General features: G+C 51.1%; 1 protein-coding gene across 4 annotated transcripts in view; it reads right to left on the bottom strand.

Moving 5' to 3' along the window:
- AP2A1 (adaptor related protein complex 2 subunit alpha 1) overlaps positions 1–23,034 on the bottom strand; it is a 29,245-nt gene extending 6,211 nt beyond the window's left edge. For 2 of the 4 annotated variants that reach the window (XM_033128154.1, XM_033128155.1), the window contains exons 1-10: positions 22,819–23,034; positions 12,099–12,167; positions 11,835–11,977; positions 11,460–11,653; positions 5,983–6,112; positions 5,257–5,358; positions 3,673–3,781; positions 902–1,052; positions 328–496; positions 33–170 (exon numbers count right to left, since the gene is read on the bottom strand). In XM_033128154.1, coding sequence (XP_032984045.1) covers positions 33–170; positions 328–496; positions 902–1,052; positions 3,673–3,781; positions 5,257–5,358; positions 5,983–6,112; positions 11,460–11,653; positions 11,835–11,977; positions 12,099–12,167; positions 22,819–22,885 — 1,272 coding nt within the window. In that variant the 5' untranslated portion in view covers positions 22,886–23,034. The remainder of the gene's footprint in view (positions 1–32; positions 171–327; positions 497–901; positions 1,053–3,672; positions 3,782–5,256; positions 5,359–5,982; positions 6,113–11,459; positions 11,654–11,834; positions 11,978–12,098; positions 12,168–22,818) is intronic. The other 2 variants (XM_033128156.1, XM_033128157.1) reach the window with 1 other exon arrangement.

Raw genomic sequence — 23,034 nt, 5'->3', positions numbered from 1 at the left:
CTTTCCAGGCCCCCGGCCCTCCCAGGACTCACGATCTCTTCTCGGATGGCGTAGTCGGCCGTCTCCAGGTACCGCAGCATCTCCGACACAATCTGCTTGGCGTTGCTCCTGTCGCACATGGCGTAGAGGAGGTCAGCCGCCCGCTGTCGCACGCTGACGTCCCGCTCAGTCTGAGGGAAAAGAGCACAAGGGGTGTGTTCTAGGCTCCGTGTGGCACAAAGCTGGCCATCCAGGGCCTCTGAGTCCCGGGCCTTCCTGAGGGGGTGGAGAAGACACAGGCTGAGTGGGTGCGGAGAGCCTGGCCCAGAGCAGGCTCCGAGGTCGCACCTTGAGGGCATTGATGACGGTGTCGATGTGGGTCTTGACTGCCTCGTGGGAGAACTCAGAGCTGGCCAGTGTGCACATGCTCTCCAGGGCCAGGTAGCGCAGGTTGGTCTCCCTGTGCTGCAGGAACTGGCCCAGCTGGTTACAGGCCCGCACCAGGAGGTTGGGCTCACTGCCAGCGAGAAAGAGAGGACGTAAGGAGGTGCAGGACTCGGGTCGGCTGGTCCATCCCGCATCATCCTCAGGACCCAGGTCTTAACTCCTGCCCTCTGGCCCAGTCATGACCACTTCTAATGACCCAGACATCTGGGCTGTTGAGCCCAAATAAAGATAGCCAGGAATTCTGCCTCCCAAGAGGGGGCCAGCACCAACCTGGCAGGGTAACATTTCACACCTTCATCTTCTTCCTACCTAGAAGTCATAACTCCCAGACCCACTCTCCTGGGACCCAGGAGTGCAGGCCCCCAACCCCTCCTCCCTCAGACCCACGAGTCCAGGCCCCCGGCCCCTCCTCCCTCAGACCCACAAGTCCAGGCCCCCTTTTCCTGGCCCAGCCCCCTGGCCCCCAGGCAGGCACCTGTCATAGTGGATGATGAGGCTGATGGTCTCGAAGAGGATGGCGTTCTTGGCATTGGAGTGCTGGACCTTCTTGGACTTAGGAGGCTCTTGAGCCTTGTTGAGCACGGTCTCCAGACACTCCACCAGCCGCCCCTTCACAGCAGCGTCCTCTGGGGAAATGGAGGGCATGATCCAGGCTGAGCTCTCTGTCAGCCCAGCTTATCTGCCAGGGGTAGGGGCCATGCCACAGCTCCCACCTTGCAGGAAGGGTGCGGGGGGGGACCCACAGCTGTGGGCCAGGGTCTCTACTCCCTTCAGCACTTCCCACAGACCCCAGTGACCAAAGGAGTTGGGACAAAACAGACAGAGGACCCGACTCCAGACGTGGGCTGTCATACTGCTCCACTCTGACCCTGCTGGGCAAAAGGCTCCACCACTGTGAGCCTCAGTTTCCCCTTCTGCAGCACCAATGGTCTAGGTTTCTCACAGGCAAAGAAACCTCCAGGAACCTTCCCCAGAGACACCCTGCAACCCGGGCCTTCCCAAGGAACGGCCTGGGTGCCTAAGACAGACAGACACCGAGCGGAAGCTCACATAAACCTGATAATAGGCATCCCCTGGGATGTGAGGAAACACCATGTGGCCAGAGCAGCTGTCAAGTGTTCTGGCAAAGACGTTGCCCCCAAATCTATCAGGTAATTCACGGCACAGAGGAACAAACTAAAGGACACAGGAAGCATTCAGCCAAATCTACAATTTTGCAATGCAGAAATTCTCCTGGTTTCTTCAAAAGCAGGTAGTAGGGGGTGGGGAGATGGAGGGACTATTCCAGGCTTAAAAAAATGACAAAGACATAAACAGATTTCATTTGTAGTCCTAGAATGTACTATATATTTTAAGCTATAAAAATAATGCTATTGGGGCCGGCCCGGTGGCTCAGGCGGTTGGAGCTCCATGCTCCTAATTCCAAAGGCTGCCGGTTCGAGTCCCATGTGGGCCTGTGGGCTCTCAACCACAAGGTTGCCGGTTCAACTCCTCGAATCCCGCAAGGGATGGTGGGCTGTACCCCCTGCAACTAAGATTGAACACGGCACCTTAAGCTGAGTTGCCTCCCAGATGGCTCAGTTGGTTGGAGTGCGGAATCTCAACCACAAGGTTGCTGGTTCGACTCCCGCAAGGGATGGTGAGCTGCGCCCCCTGCAACTAGCAACGGGGCAACTGGACCTGGAGCTGAGCTGCGCCCTCCACAACTAAGACTAAAAGGACAACAACTTGAAGCTGAACAGCACCCTCCACAACTAAGATTGAAAGGACAACAACTTGACTTGAGAAAAAAAAATAAAATAAAGTCCTGGAAGTACACACTGTTCCCCAATAAAGTCCTGTTCCCCTTCCCCAATAAAAAATCTTAAAAAAAAAAAAAATGCTAGGGACAATTGGGGCAGTTTGTGCCTAGATAGCAAATGAGACAGGTTATTTTGAATCTTCTGGGGTGTGATAAGGGCACTGTGATTTTAAATGGTGTTCTTGGTCCTAGGAAACGTGTGCGGACATATTTTGGGGGAGGGGAATGTTATGATGTCTACAATGTATTTTCAAGTAATTCAGCAACTGTTATGTCTGAGAGAGAGCAAGCAAGGGCCCAAATACAGCCAAGTGCTAACATGGGCCCCAAGCTCCATGGGGCCTCGGAAGAGGGCATGTGGGCATTACACACTGTGCGTTATACACTGTGCTCGCAAGTTACCTTCATACTTGAAATGTTTCATAATAAACAGCTGAGTGAAAACCAATGTCTTGGAATAAAGGAGGTAAATCTTCCAGATTAAGAGAGATTTATGAGAAATAATAATCAAATTCGATACTTATATCTTGATTAGATTCTAGTTTAACCTGACTGTGGAAGACATTTGGGGGAAATTAGGAAAAACTGCAGTGGGGATCAGAGAACATCAGGGAATTGTTGTTAGTTTGAAGTGGGAGCATAGAATTGCTGTTGTGAATGAAAATCACCAGTTCTGAGAAACGCATAACAAAATACTTAAAGGTAAAAACATCATGATGTCTGTAATTAACTTAAATATTTCAGAAATACGTAACAAAAGAAGACCATGCATACAAGAACGATGTGAAGTCTAGGTGATGAGTATTCTCTATTTGTTTGTATGTTGGAAACTTTATCAAATTACTTGGAAATAAACTGGAGATACCCCTCCCTGCCCAACACCATCTGCTTAGTGCAGAGCGTCGGAGTAGGTGAGGTGCCTGCCTTGGGCACACCCCAAAATTATGAGGTGGGGCTTGTGAGACGAAGGTGGGCTTAGTTTCTGCCCAAACTCTTCCTTGCAGCATGAGAAAGAGGCCCAGAGAGGGCAAGAGTCTTTCCCAGGGCCACACAACAGAATTCATCACTGGCTTTCACAGGCTGGGGGTGGGGGTTGGGGGTGGGCTTTGTCATCGCCGGCATCATATACTCAATTACAATGTATGCACGCACACACACAGATGCACGCACGCACAATGACATGTATGCAGAGACAGGCATGCGCACAGACACACATAGCTACACACACACACACACACACACACACACATATTCACACACGCTCCCACACAGCTGGCTGTGAAGATTCAGGGCTGCACATAGGTCCCTGGCCCACGGCAGGTGCTCAGCACCCTAATGGCACTGGCTTCTTCAGCAAAATCCTGACACGGACCCCCAGCACCCACCCACCTGCCCCAGGAGAGGGTTGGAGGCTCCAGAGCCCAGCCTGGTGGACTCGGCTGTACCTGGTGGTGGGTAGCACTGCAGCAGCCGCAGCAGCTTCACCGAGAGCCAGGGTGCTGGGACGAAGTAGTAGGTGTAGTCCTGGAGGTCGGTAGAGGCCGAGGAGACGATCTGGGGGCGCAAAGGAGGGTGAGGCATGGAAGGGGACACAGCAAATGCTGCCTTTCCATGGGGATGGCAGGACCTGAGACTTCGGGAGGGGAGTGAGGAGTCCTCGGGCACACACTGAGTGACCAGGTGGATCTGGGGCTAAGCCAGGGCCACTGCAGCTCTGGAGTTTTCTAAGTAAAGCTGGTATTGGGGGGCAGGTCCCGGAGGGCAGGAAGTCCCTGCCATTGTGATTCCCTTCTGTGAGCTCCTGACTCTAACTCTGCGCTTCCCAATGCCCCGGGCTACGTCCATCAGAGCACACATCACATACGTCGCCCCAGAGACGGCTGCCTTGCAGTTCTCCCCAAGACTAGAAGCTACTCAGGGGCAAGAATTTGGTCCCCAAGCCTAATACCGGGTCAGATATGAGAAAGGCTCAGTGACCAGGTAGACAATGAGTGAAAGGGCATGTGATTTTGTTTCCTCACAGCAAACTCCTACTCAACCTTGAAAACCCCTTCTCTAGGAAGCATGCTCTATGCCACCTCCATGAAAGTGTGGGCCCTGCCCCCACTGTCCCTGTCTGTGTCTTCCCCTATCAGCCTGGAGGACGGGAGTCCTCAGATGGGTGGTAAATAAATGAAAAAATAAATGAAAAAATGATTGCATGAATGAGCTGGTATGTTTTTCTCTTTCTTGAGAATTCAGGCCACTTCTTATCTGCCCAGAATATGTTTATATTTACTCCCAGTCTCAACTCAGGAGACACTTCTCCCAGGAAGTCTTCCTGGATTCCCAAACTGGGTTAAGTGCTTCCTTTGGGGTACAAAGCCCTGTGCTACCTCTACAACAGCACAAACCATCCCTTTTATGATAATCGGTGATTGAGTCAACCTGCCCTGCCACACACTCCTTCCCCCAACAGGACAAGGGGATCCTAGAGAGCTGGGGTCTGACTCATCCGTGTCCCCCGTGTCAGCCCACACAGAGCTGGGCACACAGAATGCCTCAGGGCATGTTCCCAGGACAGGGGCATGGGTGAGTAGAGGAGCAGAAGGAAGGAGTGAAAGGGAGATGCATGGGAAAAAGAGGAACGGGAAGAAAAGCAGAGAAAGCAGGACAAGGAAGAAAGAAGCAGAGGGGGCAAGAGGAAGGAAACCAGGATGGTAGCTCTCACTTCCATGGTGCTCACCAAGCACCAGGCCCTGTTCAAACACTTTATACAGATTAATGTACAGCAGCTGTGCTGTGAGGCGCATACTGGTATCATCCCCATTGAACAGAGAGGACCCACTGAGGCCCAAAGAGGTGAAGCCACTTGTCTAGGGCCACAGAACCAGGAAGTGGATAGGCTGGGCTAAACCCAGCTCAGAGCCTGAGTTCATAATCACCAGGCTGGGCTCCCTCTCAGGGAGGGTGAGGGGAACCAGAGAGGTGCCCCAGGGGACAGGGACGCCAGGGCCACTTCCTGAAGCTAGCGCTGAGACCACACTCACCCGGCTCAAGCGAGACACAGCCAGGGAGATGCACGTCTTAAAGTCGTCTGGGTTCTTCTTGCAGAGACAGGTGATGAGGCTGACAGCGGCTGTGACCACGCCCTGCAGGGGCAGATGAGTGGCAGGTCAGGGCCCTGGGGGAGGGTCAGACTGGGGACAAGAGTGCAGGCTGTGGATCTGAGAGCAGAGACTCAGGAACACGAAGGATTGGGGTGTGGGAGGGGGGTGCTTGGGTAAGGACAGGTGTCACAGTGGGTGTCCTGGGACTCGGGGACCATGGCCAGCACCGACTTGGGTGCCTGGAGTATCCCTGGGAGGGCCCAGGATTCTGGGTGCGGAACAGAGGGTGGGTGGGGACCACAGAAGGACTGGGAGTATAGGGGGTGGTGACAGAGCTCAGAATCTCTGTGCTGGCTGGGCAGGTGACGCGCGCTGGGGGTGTCAGGAACAGAGGCTGCATTTTCTGAGGGGCTGCGTCAGTACTAGGTGTTAGGGAGACTGGACAGGACCTCTGCATAGCCAGGTGGGTGGCAGGGACAGAGGGGGGCCCTTCTGGACACTTGGGTGGGTGATGAGGACTGGGGAGACCGGCCCAAGGTCTCTAGGAACCTGGGTGAAGGCGGGGACAGATGTGGGGGCCCCCGGGATTGCAGGTGGAGTCAGGGCAGGGGTGGGACTTGGGGGCAGCGGCCCAGGGCCTCTGGGTGCCGGGCACGGGGGCCTCACCATGTGCTGGTCGTTGAGCAGGTGCACCACACGGGCCGTCCACTCGCCCATGGGCACCAGGTCAGGGGAGGCCTTGTAGAGCCGCAGCAGGCACAGGGCCGCACTCTGCTTCACGCTGTCCATGCTGTCCCTGAGGACACACGTGGGGTGCGCGGAGGTCAGTGTGACCCCGGCCCTGCACACCTCCCCTCCTCTCTTGCTCCTCCCAGGAAGGGTGGCCAGAGAGGTGGAGAGAGCCAGGCAGACCCAGGATCCAATCAGGTGCTGCCCTGGCCTTAGCTTCAACTGCAAAATGAGTTGTATCTCTAGCCTCCAGGGGTCACTGGCAGAGCCCGATGTCAAGCCTGGCTCAGCACCTTCACTCGTTCACTCAGCACGAATTGAGCTAGTCCGATTCACCAGCACAGCTATAGCGCTATGGATAGAGTGCTGAACAAATTGCTCCGAACGTCTGTCCTCACAGAGCTTACATTCTAGCCGGAGCCATCTGAATCCAAGCACACACACCAGATGCCGCTGGGGTTCAGTGCTGTGGTGCTGACTAGGGCAGGTATGAGCACGGCATGCTGGGGACGCTTTTTGGAGGAAGGCCTCTCTGCTAAGGTGCCAGGTGAGCAGAAAACTGAGTAACTTAATGAGAAAAGACAAAATCTCTGCACGGAATGTCCCACCCTGGGGTGTGCAAGGTGACAGCCCGAGAACACTCACTGCCTGACTCATCAGGAAAAGAGCGGAAGGTCTCTCCACTAGACAATGCTGGATTAATGGTGGTCTTTTCACCCTCCCCATCAGAGCTCACATCTCACAAGCCCTTACTCTGGGTCAAGCTCTGTTCTAAGTGCTTCTACGTATCCACCTGTTGAATCCTCACCACAGCCCTCTAAGGAGGTGAGTTCTATTATCATCTCCAGTTACAGGCAGGGAATATCCAGTCAAATACCAAACGAAGGTGTCAGAGCTATTTATCCACTCGGGTAAGCTAAACAGAGATGTGCTATTTAGGTCACGTTTAACACTACATAATTTGGGGCGTGCCCAGGGATAATAACCACCGAATTCAGAGGACCAGGAAGGGAGGAGGGGACGATGTAGAGATGGTGTAAGGACATGAAGGGGGAACTGAACTGCAAATGTTGCTTCTTTTTAAAAAAGGCGTGGTACCACGTGACCCGGCAATTCCAGGCCTGGGCATCACGCAAGAGAACTGAAAAAGTTCACGCAAATGTGTACATTATGCGTAACAGCCAAAAGGTAGAACCTTTTTGATGAATGGATAAATGTGCTCCATCCATACAATAGAATATTATTACTCAGCCATAAAAAAGGAATGAAGCCCGGACACACGCTACAACCTGGATGAACCTTGAAAACAAACCAAGACTAAGAACCAAACACAAAGGGCTACATACTGTGTGACTCCATTTATCTGAAACATCCAGAACAGGCAAATCCAAAGAGACAGAAAGCAGATTAGTAATTGCCAGGGGCTGGGAGAGAGGAAATACGGAGTGACCGCTAATAGGTATAGGGGCTTCTTTTTGGGGTGATGAAAATTTTCTGAAATTCCATAGTGGTGGTGGTTACACAACACTGAATATAGGAAAGACCACAAAATTATATCCTTTAAAATAGTTAAAACGGTGGATTTTATCTTACGTGTATTTGATTTCAATTTTTTAAAAAATCTACCTAAAAAAAGAAGTTCCCCAGTGCCCCAGTCACTCTCAAAGCCAAGTTTGCAGTGTGGAAAGCCCAGCCTACACTAAGAGAACCCCAGCCTGAACCCCTACACTGATTTTACCCCCTTCGTGTGAAATGGGAACATTACTTATGTTAATATGCATTTGTCACGCTGACCTCCTTCTCAGCTCACAGTAGGCACCAAGTTCTCTAGCTAAGGGTGGCCAGCGACCTGTCTTACCCAAGCCAATGGCCACTGCCCGTCCCTGTCTTAAAGAACCTGTCAATAGGATGGCCAGTTCGCTCAGTGGTTAGAGCGCAGTGCTCATAACACCAAGGTCGCCGGTTTGATTCCCACATGGGCCAGTGAGCTGCACCCCCCACAACTAGATTGAAAATGACTTGACATGCAGCTGATGGGTCCTGGAAAAACACATTGTTCCCCAATATTCCCCAATAAAAATTTAAAAAAACAACAACACCAAAACTGTTAGTAGCACTTGCCACAACTGCCCACTCCCTCCTCTGTGAAAGTTTCTTCTCCAAATTCCAATCCATGGCCCATACTGCATTTTCCACCCATCTCTCAGGCCAGCCAGATGTCGACACGCTGGGCCACCCCAGGGTTCAGCCTCCGGTCGCTTCTCTTCCCTGCTCAGGTCCTCTCTGGGGGACTTTATAAGGCAGGGGCTTTAGTCACCATCCATCCTGCACTGTCCAATACAGTGGCCCCCCCCGCCACACGGGGCTACTGGGCACAGGAGCTATGGCGAGTCCCAACTCAGATGTGATGTGTGTGGACCTTACACATTAAGTTTAAAAGATTTAGCAAAATATTGTAAGATATTACAATATTTTAGCAAAAAAAAATATTGTAAGATAGCTCGTGATAATTCTGATGTTGATGCAATGTCAAAATGAAAAGATTCTGGTGAGAGTGGGTTCAACTAAAATATTAAAATTAGTTTCAACTGTTTGTTTTTACTTCATCTAATATGGCAACTAGAAAAGTGAAAAGCACATACTCGTATGTAGTCTGCATCGTATTCTGTGCACAGTGAGACCTCTCTCAGGTCTCTCTCTGGCCCTGACTCCCTATCATCCAACTGCCTACTGGCCGGCTCTACCTAATAACTAAATAAGCATCTCAAATTCAACACGGCCAAACCCAACTCTGCATCCTGCTCTCGCTTACTGGTCCTCCCCAGTTGTCATCACTCACCCACGTGTTCAACTTCACGCCTCTTTCGTTCACGCCGCATGTAACCCATTCTGTTGGCTTTCCTTTCAAAACAGAGCCCTCTATTAACTGCCTTCACTGCTACAACCCAGGTCCCGGCCACCGTCAGCTCTGACCTGGATGGCAACAGACACTCTCAGTGGTTTCCCACAGACAAGCTCGTCCCACTGCAGTCTCTATTTCTGCTTATGATTTGTTGGTCTACTTGAATCTGAGGGTCAGCCACTTTCGTTGGTGCTGGAATGTTCTCAGTCGTTATCTGTTCAAACAGTGCCTGTCACATTCTCTTCTTTCTTTCTAGAACTCTAAATAGCGTTATGTCAGACTTTCTCTATCTTCCATGACTCTGAACCTCTCTTACGTTTTCCATCTCTTTGTTTCTCTGGGCAGCATTCTTATTAATTTCTCCAGCTCTACTGCCTGTTTAATTCTGTTTTGACTATGTCTATTCTGCTGCTAAACAAAACCACTTAATTTTTTTTAAAGTTCAGTGATATTTTCCATTTTAAAAAATAGCTCACACTTTTCTCTTATGTTTAAATCATTTTCATATTTCTTATTTTATGAATAAGAAACATATTAGGAACATATTAAACATACTTATTTTATATTCTGTATGAAAATTCCAATTCAACTGTTCTTTGATGTGTTCTTTCTGCTGGTTCTCCCTCATGGTGTCTTGTGTCCTGCGTTTAGTGATTTTTGACTGTGAGCTACTCATGTAACTTGGAGCTTCTGTGGAAATCTTTGAGGCTACACGTGAAGGTGGGTTTCTCAAAAAAAGCTCGTTTGTTTCTGTCAGGCACTGGGCTACTACCAGTTTGCATCGCTTTAAATTAAAGCTTGGCTTAAGGATTTGTGGATGAGCCAGGTAGGGGGAAATTGGGCTGAAAACCAGAGTGTGGGCTGCTCTGTGCCAAGATTCAAAACAGGTAATTTTGCTTATAGGCCCTAAGGGGGTTTATTTCTAGGTCACCCTCACTTTGAAGTGTGGCCTCTGGAGGCTGTCCTTGGACAAGCTTTGTTTTCTGTTCCCAGAGGCTACAGGGCCCCAAACCAATATTAGGTACACCCAGTTTAGCAAAGGCCCTCTAAGCAAAAGCTGACTTTGGGATTCTGCTCTTCTCCCCAGATGCCAGGCTCCTCTTAGCTCATGGTCTGTCCTTACTTTCTTGCTAGCTCATGAACTCATTAAAGAATATTTCCTTTCCTCCCCAACATTGATAGCTGGGTTCCAGTGACAGTCCCAGTCAGGAATCTAGTCCACAGTTGCCAGAAATACAAGTCCTACATTTTCCCACACCAGGCCCAGCGATCTTTTAAAACTACAAAGCCACTGACATCATCCACCTTCTTGAAACACAATTGCCTCCCACATCAATTACAATAAAATCCAAACTCCCCTTACTCACTCTCTCTTCTGTTCACTTCACTCCAGGCATAGACACTATTTCTTGGTTCTGTGCATGTAGAAAAGTCATGCCTACCTCAGGGCCTTTGCACTTGCTGCTCCTTTTGCTTGGGATACTCTTTCTCCAACATTTTTGAATAACTATATCCTCATTATTCTAGTCTCAATTTACACATCATTTCCTTGGAGAAACCTTCCCTGACAAGTCTAATTTCAGGAGTCTCCCTCACCACCTATTGCGCCCCACTACCCTATTTTGTTTTTATCAGAGCATTTGTCACTGTCTGTACTCATCTTACTTCTTTGTTATGTGTTCGTTTTTCGGTCCCCCACTACATGTAAGCTCCCCAAGAGTGGCCACAACAGTCCCAGCTGCTCACTCCTGCCTCCCCACAGTGTCTGGCACATTGTAGACGCTCCAGAAATACTTGCTGAATAACCTCCTGCCTCAGAATGATCGCACAGTCTGACCCCACTGCATCTTATGTCTTTCCTCTTTCCATGGCCAACGACTCCTCCTCACTTAGGTCTCAGCCTGATGCCACTTCCTCTGGGAAGCCCTCCCTGATCCCTCAGGCTGGGTCAGGCACCCATAGTAAATGCCCTTAGGGGCTCCTGTGCTCCACAGCATGGTTCTGAGAAGAATTATATGTTTCATCCTGCAATTATTCAAACGTTTATCTCCCACTCTGGACCATGAATGCTGGGAGCACAATGACCATGTCCATTTCCGGTCATGACTATATCCCTAGCAATTGGCACAGTGCCTCATCCATAGTAGATGCTCAATAGATGTTTGTTAAATGAATGAATGGAGAAGATGCAGAAGTTCTGGAGGGCTGTCACCAACGTAACTGAAGGTTAACACCTCTTCTATACTAGATGTTAAAGGTCAAGGTCAGTTAGTCAGACAGACTCCCTACTGGCTTTGTTGGGAGGTTGCCTCACATGGTTGACTTGATGAGATGAGAAGATACAACCATGCGGCTGCCACGAGAAACACTAGGATTCCAAGTACAATGTGAGCCCCACATCCTGGATGGAAGACCTGGGGCAGGTGACATAGGCAGGTGCCTCTTGTAACCTCAGACATGTCTGGGCCTTGTCTCCTCCTCCTCCCTCCACCACAGGTCCCCAGTGCCTCACCCAGCCACCAGGATGCGAGGGATGTCGGCAGCAAAGGCCTCGCCCATCTCCCGGCTGCCCACATTGGCGATGCAGTGCAGGGCCAGACACATGAACGTGGGGTTGCGGCTGGCCAGGTCGTTCTTGATGGCGTTGTTGATGAGCCGGATCAGCTCGGAGTTCGAGTTCACCAGCACCGAGATGAACAGGTAACCCTGGAGGGGTGGGGAGGGAGATGACGGTCAAGAGCTTTGTGGCTGATTGACCCAAGCCCCAACTCTCACACCCTGGAGCCTGTACTTTCAGCCCTTCTGCCCTCACACCCTGGAGGCCCCCAGCGCCCTCCTCCCTCAGACCCCAGAGTCCTGGCTCCCAGCCCTTTCTCCCCAGACTCACTATCTGCTTCTCTGTGTACTTGTTAGAGCTGAGCAGATTCACCGCCTCCATATGCCCAAAGTCAATGTCATGGCCAAGCAGGAAGATGAAGAGCAGTTTACACACATATTTTTTCTTACTGTAGCCATCCAAGGCTTTGTCCCCTGGAGCCAGAGGAAGGAGGAAATGGGAGGCAAAATGAGGCAGAATCACACCTGCAAGTCCCAGGTTTCCGGCCCCCAGCCCCCTCCTCCCTCAGACCCAGGAGTCCAGGGCCCCAGCTACCTTTGAACTTGGAGCGGATATTGGCCAGTTCCTTGTTGATTCTCTTAATCTCTGCCTCCTTGCTCTTACCTGGGGAGAAGGCAGGGCGAGTGATGAGGGTCCGGGAGAGTTGAGCCACCTGCCCTCACATTTCTTGGCAAGGTCCCTCTCAGCTGGAAGGGCAAACTCTCTCCACTCTGGGGCCCTGGGCCCTAGGGCTGAGGCCAGGCGTGGGCCCCATCTCTAGCTGGGAGCTTCAGGGAGGTGATGACTGAGGCTCGTTGGTCTCTATAACCCAGAGGAAAAGCCTGGCACACACTCTGGGGAGATCCCTGACTTCCTCTTCCCACTGTGACCCCTGAACTATACTCTTCCTTGAAGTTTCTGGCCCTACCCACAGCTCTGGTTACCCCTGCACTGGACCCCAGCTCTGTCTTGGCAAGAAATATGTGACGAATGAAATGAATGGACAAACGAACGAAGAGCTCAGCTGCCTTCTAGCTGTGTCACAGGACCCGGATTCCTACCACATCCCCACTGAGCTCAGCGTCTCCTGAAAACTTGCTCTTCCCCCTCAGTTCCCAATTCAATAAAGGTCCCATTACCACCCAGTCCCCAGGCCAGACGCTTGGGTGCTGAGCTCCCCGCTCTCTTCCTGTCCCTCCCCACAACCTGTCCTCTCCATTCCCACAGCCTTGGCCTGTCCCTTCCCACCTGGTCCACAGACCCACTTCCTCTGTCTCCCCAGTCTACACTTGTGTCTGCGCCATGCCTACACTTTTGACAAGACCCACTCTAGAGGGCCTCCCCCGACCGTACAGGCAGGGCCCCTGCTTCCTCCTTGAAGCCCAGGCCCCTCCCTCAGAGCCAAGCACTGTCCTCCTCACATCCCCCAGTTCCACTCAAGCCGGCCTTCCCCATCTCACTCGTGACAGGCTCCATCATTCACTCGGCATCTCCAAACAGAACTCTGGGCATCCTTATCGGCTTATTCAAGCCGTCGCCACAGCCTCTCGGCTCAATCTTCAGAACATGTCTCCAGCCACCTCCACCTTGGACGATCACCTTGTCCAAATCCCATGTTCGCTCACTCGAATCATTGCAGCAGCCTCCTTGCTGGCCTCCCTGCCTCCAGCCGAGGGGACTCTACCCCATGGCTACAAAGCCCTCTGGGCCTGCCCTGGCCACCCCGCCAATGTCACCCCTCACCACCTTGCCTCCGCCCGTTCCATGGACATTGTATATTCCTTCCTACTTCAGGGGCCTTTGCACGTGCTGTACTCACTGCCTGTGCCCATCTCTCTATCTTCCCGTCATTTGGGTCTCAGCTCTTGTCACCTCCTCCAAGTGGTCTTTCCTGACCAGTTCTTTAAAGGCAATGGCTTCTTCTTTTTCCATCATTTAAAAAAAAAAAATCCACATTTCACACCATGTAACTATTTTATTTATTTTTACTGTCTAACCTCAGCTCTCACTTCAGATTATGAGCATTACGAGGGAGCTTCTAGTAAATGTCTGGTTATCTGACATTTGACCCATGGCTGTGTCATCTGCATCCCTCAGCATGTGGCCAAGCACCTGGGAGGCTCGACTGTGCACTGAATGAATGAGTGAATAATTGAATAAACAAGCAAGAATATGTGCTCTCCTTCTTTTTAGAAATCTGGCCTCACCTCCTATGCCGACCTTCCAGGGAAGCTCCCACAAGCTTTATTTCAGCTATCACCTCCTCCGGGAAGCCCCCTCTGATTAGCACCTCCTCATCAGTGCCAAGCAGACCCTCAAACTGCACTGTCTAATACAGCAGCCATCAGCCAGGTGGCTCCTGAGCACCTGAAACATGCCTGTTCCAAACTGAGATGGGCTGTAAGTGGCAAAGCCACACAGGACTTAGAAAACTGAGTGTGGAAAGAAAATGTAAAATAACTCATACGAAAACTAATTTTGCCCATTTCTTTCTACTTTAAAAAAATAACTGTGGTCACTGGAGAAGTTAAAACAATGTGTGTGGCTTACATTGTAAGTCCACCGACAGCACCGTTGGTGGGACTCCTCTGGGCTCCCACACTGCCTGGGTCACCTCCCTTAGAGCACAAGTTGGGGGTGTCTAGGTCTGCCACTTGAGAACCAGGATAGCATCTGCCACTTTTCTGGGTAGTAACTCCATGTTCCAAGGGTTTACCGAGTGTCCAAGCACAGCAAAGGCATGAAGACGGGAATAAGAGCCCTGAGAAGTCAGGAGTGACCCACTCTCCATCCTCAGGAAGAGGTGGAGGGCCCGAGGACCAGGGTGGGAGCTCTCTGGGACCCAGGTAATGAAGGGCTAGCACTTCAGTGATGAGTCTGAATTGGCCTGTGTGGCCCCAGAGGCCATCTGATCCTTCATTTATTAATTACGTTTCCTGAGGCCCTGGAGACCAGGCCTGAGGGGGGCCACGCTGGACGCGGAGGCCCCAGGCAGACCCAACACTTCTGATTTGCTCCCAGGGACTCCTGGCCTGGTGGGGCGGAGGTAGGGGGTCCCGTCCTCACAACTGAGTGAGATGTGCAAGGATGGAGGTGGCCTGGGCACCGCCTGGAGCCTTGGTGGAGGCTGCGGGAGGTGAGGACATTTGAGGAGGGCCGTGAAAGATGAGGAGGGTTCAGGCGCAGTTCACAGTAAGGGCAGCCAGAACGAAAACACGCCGAAGAGTGCCCGCCTGACAGTAGCCCAGGGCTTAGGACAGCACCTCCCTCTGGGGGCAGGGCAGGGCAGTGACCAGCGAGGGTACATGGTGGCCGCTCTGGACGAGTGTGCATGCTCTGTTCTATTCCTAACCTGAGGATGACCACACAATTGCTCCAACTGCTTACATTAAAACTATTCCGTAGGGACCAGAAAAAAACCCAAAGAGCTTTTATAAACGCATCACATATCACAAAGTAGCTGCCTAAACTTTATCACAGATAGACTGATATTTGAATGGCAGTTAAATTTCCGAGGCTAGCACCCTCTTTGCCTTCGTTTACACCTCTATTAAAAAGCTTTGAGAAGCGGGGGCCAGTTCACTTAGTTAGTTAGAGCGAGGTGCTCTTAACAACAAGATTGCTGGTTTGATCCCCACAGGGGCCACTGTGAGCTGCGCCCTCCACAACTAGATTGAAACAACAACTTGACTTGAAGCTGAGGGGTCCTGGAAAAACACACTTAAAATTTAAAAAAAGTTAAAAAAATAAAATCAAATGAAGCTTTGAGAAGCAGGTGAAACTAACCTATGCTGTTGAATGACCCAGAAGGGGTTAACCCTGGGGAGGGGTGGGGACTGGGAAGGTGGGTGGGGAGCACTGAAGCAGTGTGTAGAGCCAGGGATGCTCAATCCTGCTCCTGGTGTTCAACCAGGGAAAATTCAACAAACTGGGCACCACGATCTGTCGGCTTTCTTAATAGATATGCCATTTCTATATATGTATATATACTATTTATATGTAAAATTATATATCAAAATATTTTATAGGGAAGTAATCAATTACACAGAAAATAGTATCATACAGATACAGACGATTTAAAGAATATATGTGGGTGTGTGTAGTTTTTCATTAAACAGTCTTTAAATTGTCCACATCTACTTGATATTGTCTTCTGCATAACTGATATACTTTACTATAAAAAAGAATTCACAGCGATAACAAAGCATCGGGTCTTCAAAAGAGAAGGGGCTGCGGCCCTGGAGGGAGGGCATCCTGGCTGAGGGCACAGCTTCTACAATGATCCAGAGGCAAGTAACAGCCCGGGTGCCCAGAGAAAGCACATGGGTGCTGGTAACCCATGGGAGAAAGGGTTATAAATGGAGATGACTTTCTAACACTCAGGGCCAGCCAGCGACAGGAGGATGAGCTCACTGTCACAGGAGGTATGCAAGCATGTCGGGACATTTTAAAGAGATTCCCTTAACCTCAAACATTCCCTGGGCAAGGCTCAGGGATGGGTCCCACCGGCCTTGCTCTTGGGGACTCCTGGACTGGAGGGGAGGCCGACAGGGACTACAGTGAGTGTTTTGACAGAGGCAAACAATGCGGCCTGGGAAACTGGAATCAGACTGGGGGAGGAAGGCACCCAGGGGCTCCACAGCTCCTGGGATTTGAGGATCAAAAGATGAGGCTGAAATGGACCAAGCAGAAATAAGGGGAAGCGTGCTCTGAGCAGGAGGACCAGTCTGTGCAAAGGTCTGCAAGCTAGCACAGCAGGGAGGCCACACCACACAGCCTCTCTTGGGTTTTCTGAAGGTACTGGGGAACCATGGGAAGGCAGTGGTCCCTCTTTTGCCTCTAGCTGTCGGTGGGTGGAATAGAGGCCACCCCCTTGCTACAGGCCAGAGTAGGGAACTAACTGCTGACTGCACGGAGGATCTGCCCTACCTTGGGGCTTCTGGTTAGGAGAGATAAAGCCTTCCCTAAGGGTTTACGCCGCAGGGGCACAGGGGTGGGTCTGTCACTGCCACCACAGGCATCCTAACAAACCCAACTCTACCCTGGATGGACCAATGTGGCTTTAGGGAGATAATGCAGGCATTGTTTGGTACTCAAGAACCCCCATAGCCTTCTGGACAACTACTGTTTACAATCCAAGCAAAGAAAATTTCCTATCTATACATCCTGCCATGATGTGTCTCCCACACAAGTCCCAGCAGGCCCAGGTCCTCAGGGAGGATTCTGGGAGATGCCTGTTGACTGTGGACCACGATCCACCTCAGAACATGCTGGCCCTGTGCTAATATGAGAGCCACTGGCCAAATGTTGCGTCGGGCTACTTGAAACATGGCCAGTGCAACTGAGGAATTAAATTCCTAATTTTATTTAATTTTAATAAATCGAAATTGAAAAACAGATCCTTGATTCAGTTACTGCAAAAGTATATTCGGAGCAACTTGAGTACTTCATTAATCTACTTTTTCAATCGTAAGTTTTACGAACTCTTAATACAGAGCAACTATTTCCTGTGCAAATATAGCCTCCTAATTGAAAAAGAATCGTAAACTGTCTCATTAATCATTTAAAAACTATTGATTAGGGGCGGCCGGATGGCTCAGTTGGTTGGAGCACGAGTTCTTAACAGAGTTGCCATTTCGATTCCCACATGGGCCGGTGAGCTGCGGCCTCCACAACTAGATTGAAGGCAACGAGCTGCCGCTGAGCTTCCGGAGGGGAGGCCGGATGGCTCGGTTGGTTAGAGCGCGAGCTCTCAATAAGGTTCCCAGTTCAATTCCCGCATTGGGATGGTGGGCTCTCCCCGCTGCAACTAAGATTGAGGACGGCACTGGACTTGGAGCTGAGCTGTGTCCTCCGCAGCTGGATTGAAGGACAATAACTGATGGGTCCTGGAAAAACACACTGTTCCCCAATAAAAATTTAAAAAAATAAAAATTAATAAAAATTAAAACTATTGATTATGCATTTAAATAATATTTTGCACATATTGGGGTAAATAAAAACATATTAAAATGAATTTCACTGGTCTGTTTTCAGTTTTTAGAGCTGGGTTGGACTGTGCTGGTGTTACCACCCCTAGGAGAGAAAAATCTCCTTGGGCAGCCGAGTCACTGTCATTCCCCAGCTGGAATGCAGCTGAGACCCTCCCTGAGCGGCCACCTAACGTGTTAAGGGGGCACATGTTGATCTGTAAACCCTGGGCAGATTACAATGCCAGGTCCCCAAGGGCAGGGAGGTGTGGCTGCTCCATTCCTGATGGCATTTGCAGGGTACAGAGTAATCCTGGCACAGGGCAGGCGTTGAATGCAATTATGGGGTGACGGGTCACCAGTGGCACACTGATGTTGGAGAACCAGCAAAGTGGGACTCACTCTTTCTGTTCTCTGCACAGCGGCCATAGGGAACCTGTAAAAACCTGAGTCAAATCCTGTCCCTTCTCTGCTTCCAATCTCTCCATGGCTGCCATTGTACTCAGAGTAAAAGCAAAGTCCTCACTGAGGCCCTCCAGGCCCTGCATGTCCTAGTTCCCTCTCTGACTGCAACCCCCACCAACTCCTGCTTCTCTGCCTCGTGTTCCTTCTACACTTCAAGCTCAGTCCTGCCTCAGGGCCTTTGCACAGGTGGTTTCCTCTGCCAAGAATGTCCTCCTCCAGATTTATGCAGGCCCTATTCACCCACTAAATTCAATTCTTTGCTCCAATGTCACCTATTCAGCGAGAGACTCTCTGACCAGCCTGTAGGAGAGCACCATCCCTAACCTTGTCCCCACATACCCCCTTCCCTGATTTATTTCCTCCCAACAGTCACTGCCACCTGGCTGAATACCTGAATACCTGCCTGAATATTATACTTGTGTATTGGTCCATCTCCCCTGTAGAGCATGAACACCAACTAGAGCAGACTTTCATTCACTGCTCTAGGCCCATCATCTAGAACAGTGTCTGGTACTTAGTCTGCACTCAGTAAAGTTCGATTCATTTGTTCATTCATTCATTCATTCATTCAATCGGCAAACATCTCCTGAGGACTCCATTGTGCCAGGACCTTACATGGGCAGAAATGGGGACCCAGGGAGGATCAGAGCGGGGCCTGTGCTCTAGGGGCTGGGGTAGGTGTCACAGACAGAATGGGTGGCAACTTGGAGGGGGATGTGTCCTAATGGAGGAGCTCAAGGCTCTTTGGCAGCGCAGTGTCCCTCTTCCCGTTTACTCCCTGGTAAACTCTCCTTAGGCCAGAGGGGAGCAGAGTCCCTGGAGAGGAGGCAGCCCCAGTGCTGCCCCAGGGAGCTCTCAGAGATAAATGACTGGGAAGCTGAATCCGCTCAGACAGGACAGGACCACACCCTCAGGCTGCACCCAGCCTCAACCTCTCCCCTTCTTATCTGCAGAATTTGCCCTTCCTGGCCCTACTTCTCAGAGCCTGCCTTTTATCTACTTCTAGATTTTTCTCTCTGAATTCCACCATGCCCTTCGGATTCTGCAGCAGGATGGCTGCAGCTCCTCCCCCTGCTCATCTCTGAGCACGTCCCTCATCCCTTCTTTTCTCTCACTCCTGCTTGAAACCCTCCAGTACTCTTAGGACAAACACTCTGCCTATCTCCCCGAAGTCAGGTCCCAGGCCTTAGCTCAGAGTCTCGACTGCGCCTCAGGACCTTTGCACTTGCTGTCCCTCTGCCACAGTTCCGTTGGCCTGGCTAACTGCTCCACGTTGTCTGAACTACGCAGACAGAGCCCCCATTCTCTCAACACTGAGGCCCTCTCCCTCACTGGACCTACGACAGATACAACTTTTTTCCACTTAAAAAAACTGAGATATAGTGTCGGCCCGGTGGCTCAGGCGGTTGGAGCTCCATGCTCCTAACTCCGAAGGCTGCCGGTTCGATTCCCACATGGGCCAGTGGGCTCTCAACCATAAGGTTGTCAGTTCAATTCCTCGAGTTCCACAAGGGATGGTGGGCAGCGCCCCCTGCAACTAAAGATTGAACATGGCACCTTGAGCTGAGCTGCCACTGAGCTCCCAAATGGCTCAGTTGGTTGGAGCGCGTCCTCTCAACCACAAGGTTGCCAGTTCGACTCCCACAAGGGATGGTGGGCTGTGCCCCCTGCAACTGGACCTGGAGCTGAGCTGCGCCCCCCACAACTAAGATTTAAAGGACAACAACTTGACTTGAAAAAAGTCCTGGAAGTACACACTGTTCCCCAATAAAGTCCTGTTCCCCTTCCCCAATAAAATCTTTAAAAAAAAAAAATTGTCCTAACAATATTGAGATATAATTCATATACCATAAAGTTCACCATTTGAAAGCATCAAGTGGTCTTTAGTATGTCCACAATGTTGTGCAACCATCACCACTAATTCCAGAACGTTTTCATCACCCCAAAAAGAAACCCTGCACTCCTTAGCAGTCACTCCACATTCCACCAACCCCTCGCCCTAGGCAACCACTAATCTACTTTCTGTTTCTATGGATTTGCCTATTCCAGACGTTTCAGATAAATGGAATCATACATTTTTGTGTGTCTGGCTTCTTTCATTTAGAATGATGTTTTCAAGGTTCATCCGTGTTGTAGCATCTAGGTTATCAGTACTGCATTCTTTTTAATGGCTGAATAATATTCCATTGTGTGGGTGGAAAACATCTGTTTATCCATTCATCTATCGATGAATATTTGGGTTGTTTCCACTTTTTGGCTATCATGAATAATGCTGCTATCAACATCTGTATACAACTGTTTGTAACAAGGACAGCTGCATTTTTTATGCAGTACAGGTCTCCCTCACGGGGCTAGGAGCTCCACAGGGACACTGACAAGTCTGTCCTATTCACCGTTATATCCCCAGCGCCTATAATAAGGCGAGAAACATACCAGGCACTCAACATATACCTGATGAGAAAAAGACAAGGGGAAGCCCTGATTGTCCAGCCCCAATACATTTGGCAAAATTACCTCCACTGTCCCCAAGTTGGAGTCTCCTCTCTGTCCTCTGGCTTCCCGCTGGGGTCCTGCAGTGACACCAACCTGTTTTCTCTTTCCTTCCCTAACCCCATCATCCAATCCCTTTGCAAATCCTACAGAATTTATCCCAAATCCAACCACTTCTCCCCACTCCCTTCTCACCCCAGGTGAGCCAACACCATCTCGCACCTGGATAGGCATCTAATTCTTTCCCTGCTTCTGCTCTTGCCTCCAGTCTGTGCTCTTCATAGCGGCCAGAAAAATTATTTTAAAACATCAATCAGCTCGTGTCCCTCCTGCGCTTAAAACCTTGCTGCCTCTCTCATTTCACTCAGGGAAAGGCCAAAGGGCTCACTGTGACCCACAAAGCCCTACACGTCAGCTCCCATCCTCTCTCCCTCTTTTGGCTCCAGCTACATCGGCCCCCTCACTCATATGGGAACACACACCAAGTGTGCCGCGACCTCAGGACCTTTGAATGCACTGTTCCCCTGCCTGGATCCACAGGGCTTACTCCCGCCATTCACTCAAGTCTCCCCTCACATGTCAGCTCTTCGGGGAGGCCTTCACTGAGCACCCTCTCAGTCCGGGGCCCTCTGCCTGCCTCCCCTTCTTTATTTTTCTTCACAGCATAGTCTGACATTGTATCATGTATTGCAGGTTCTCTGTGTTTATTTTCTCCCTCATGACATGGTACTCCCAAGGGCAGGAATTTTTGTTCACTTTTGTAGCCTCAGTCCCCAGAACAGTGTCTGGCACACTTTACTGATTCAAAAGTACTTGTCAGATGAATGAATGAACCTTCAGAGGCAAGATGCTATTCTCACTGAGGTTTGCAGACAATCAAACTGAGCCTCAGAGAGGTTAAAGTGATATGCCAAGGGTCTCATGTCTGGTAGGTATCAGAGGCGATGCACACCTGCTTCTACCAGCCGGCAACCCCTCCTAGTCCACAACCCCTCCTAGCTCCACCCCTTTTCATGACAACCACCTGATACCAACAGTTTCCACCCTTCCTGTTCATTGAACATCTACTATGTGCTAGATCCTTGGCCACTCCTCAGATCCAGCAAAATAACAAGAACAATAGCCAAGATCCTCCCGGTGCCTGGAATGTGCAAAAGGCCTCATTCACACACATTAACACACCACTGGGGAGTGACAGCATTTAAACTCAAACCCAGGTCTAGCTGCCCCCAAATCCCATGTGGAACAGCCTCTGAAGCTCTTGGCAGCTCCAAATACCAACACCAGATCCCAGGAGTTGGGACTGACTGGATGCCAGGCCTCCCATTGCCATGACAATCCTTCCTGGTGGTGCTCACTGTCCCATATTGAGATGGTCAGAAGGGACAGGGCTATAGATTCAGAACTGTCATGCTCCCTGACCCCTCTCTGAGACCAGGCTTCCTCTACTCCCCAGCTTTTCAGATCTCTTCCTCACAAATTCCTAAGGCTCCCTGGCCCCTTCTTTGAGCTCTGGGCTCTTCCCTTTCTGGAACATCCCCCAAGCCCCTACTTTATAATATCCTCCCCTTTTCAGGCCCCAGCTTTCTGTCTCAGGTTCTTCCAAGACCCTCACCTGCAGTGTCTCTCCTCTACACTCCGTGAGTCCCTCTTTTCCCCTCCGTAACCCCTCAAGCCTCTGCACTGCCCTCAATATCTCCTAAGCAATCCTCCATCCTGGAGCCCCTCTGTCCCTCACCAGGGTCCCGCTATAGGCCCCCACCTTCCCACCTCTCTTTCCCAACCCCTGGGACTTTCTATCATCCCCAGGCCCTCTCTATGTACTAGCCAAGGGCCTCAATGACCTATCTAGCTTCTTCCCTCTATGACAACCTCTCAACCAGGCCCTCAAGCGCGGCCCCATTAGGCTCCCAGCGTTTCACGTCCTCCCAGGCCCCTCTAGCCTCCTCCCACTCTATCACTCCACAGAATACCCCCCCCGCCCCCCCGCAACCCATCCACCACCTTCCCTTTGTATCTACATCAGGGATTCCTCTAACCCCATCGCTAATACGACCCATCCGGCTATCATCCACAGGGACACCTCTATGCCCCCATCCTTGGAACCTTACTAGCCTCCTCTCCTTTAAGACCCTCCCAGACGCCTCTAGCCACTCCGTGTCGTCACCTCAAGAGGCACTCTATGACACCCTAAGCCCCTCCATTCCCCCCACCCTAAAGTTCCCCCCGGGTCCTCTCTATCTTTTCCCTCTACGACCCCAATGGTTTTCTATCCCCCGGGCCTCTCTGTAACCCTCGAACCCCTCAATTCCACGCTCCCCGTCTCCAGTGTCCCCCCGCCGAGCTCTCACAGTTCCGGATGTCGGAGATGAACACCGCGAGCCCCCGCATCCCATCGCCCTTGGACACGGCCGGCATGATGGCGGTGGTGTCGGCTCCAGGCCTGGCCGGGCAGGGCACAGCGCAGCGGGGGCTGGCAGACAGGGATCGGGAGGAAAGGACCCCAGGCAACGCCAAGGAGCCGAGCCGGCCAGGGGGGGAGGGCGGGCGGACAGGCAGGCGGGCTG

Source organism: Rhinolophus ferrumequinum, chromosome 15 (assembly GCF_004115265.2).
Source record: "Rhinolophus ferrumequinum isolate MPI-CBG mRhiFer1 chromosome 15, mRhiFer1_v1.p, whole genome shotgun sequence".
NCBI classification, from domain to species: Eukaryota; Metazoa; Chordata; class Mammalia; order Chiroptera; family Rhinolophidae; genus Rhinolophus; species Rhinolophus ferrumequinum.
The sequence above is the reverse complement of the archived record's forward strand: the minus strand, read 5'-3'. Positions and strand labels throughout refer to the sequence as shown.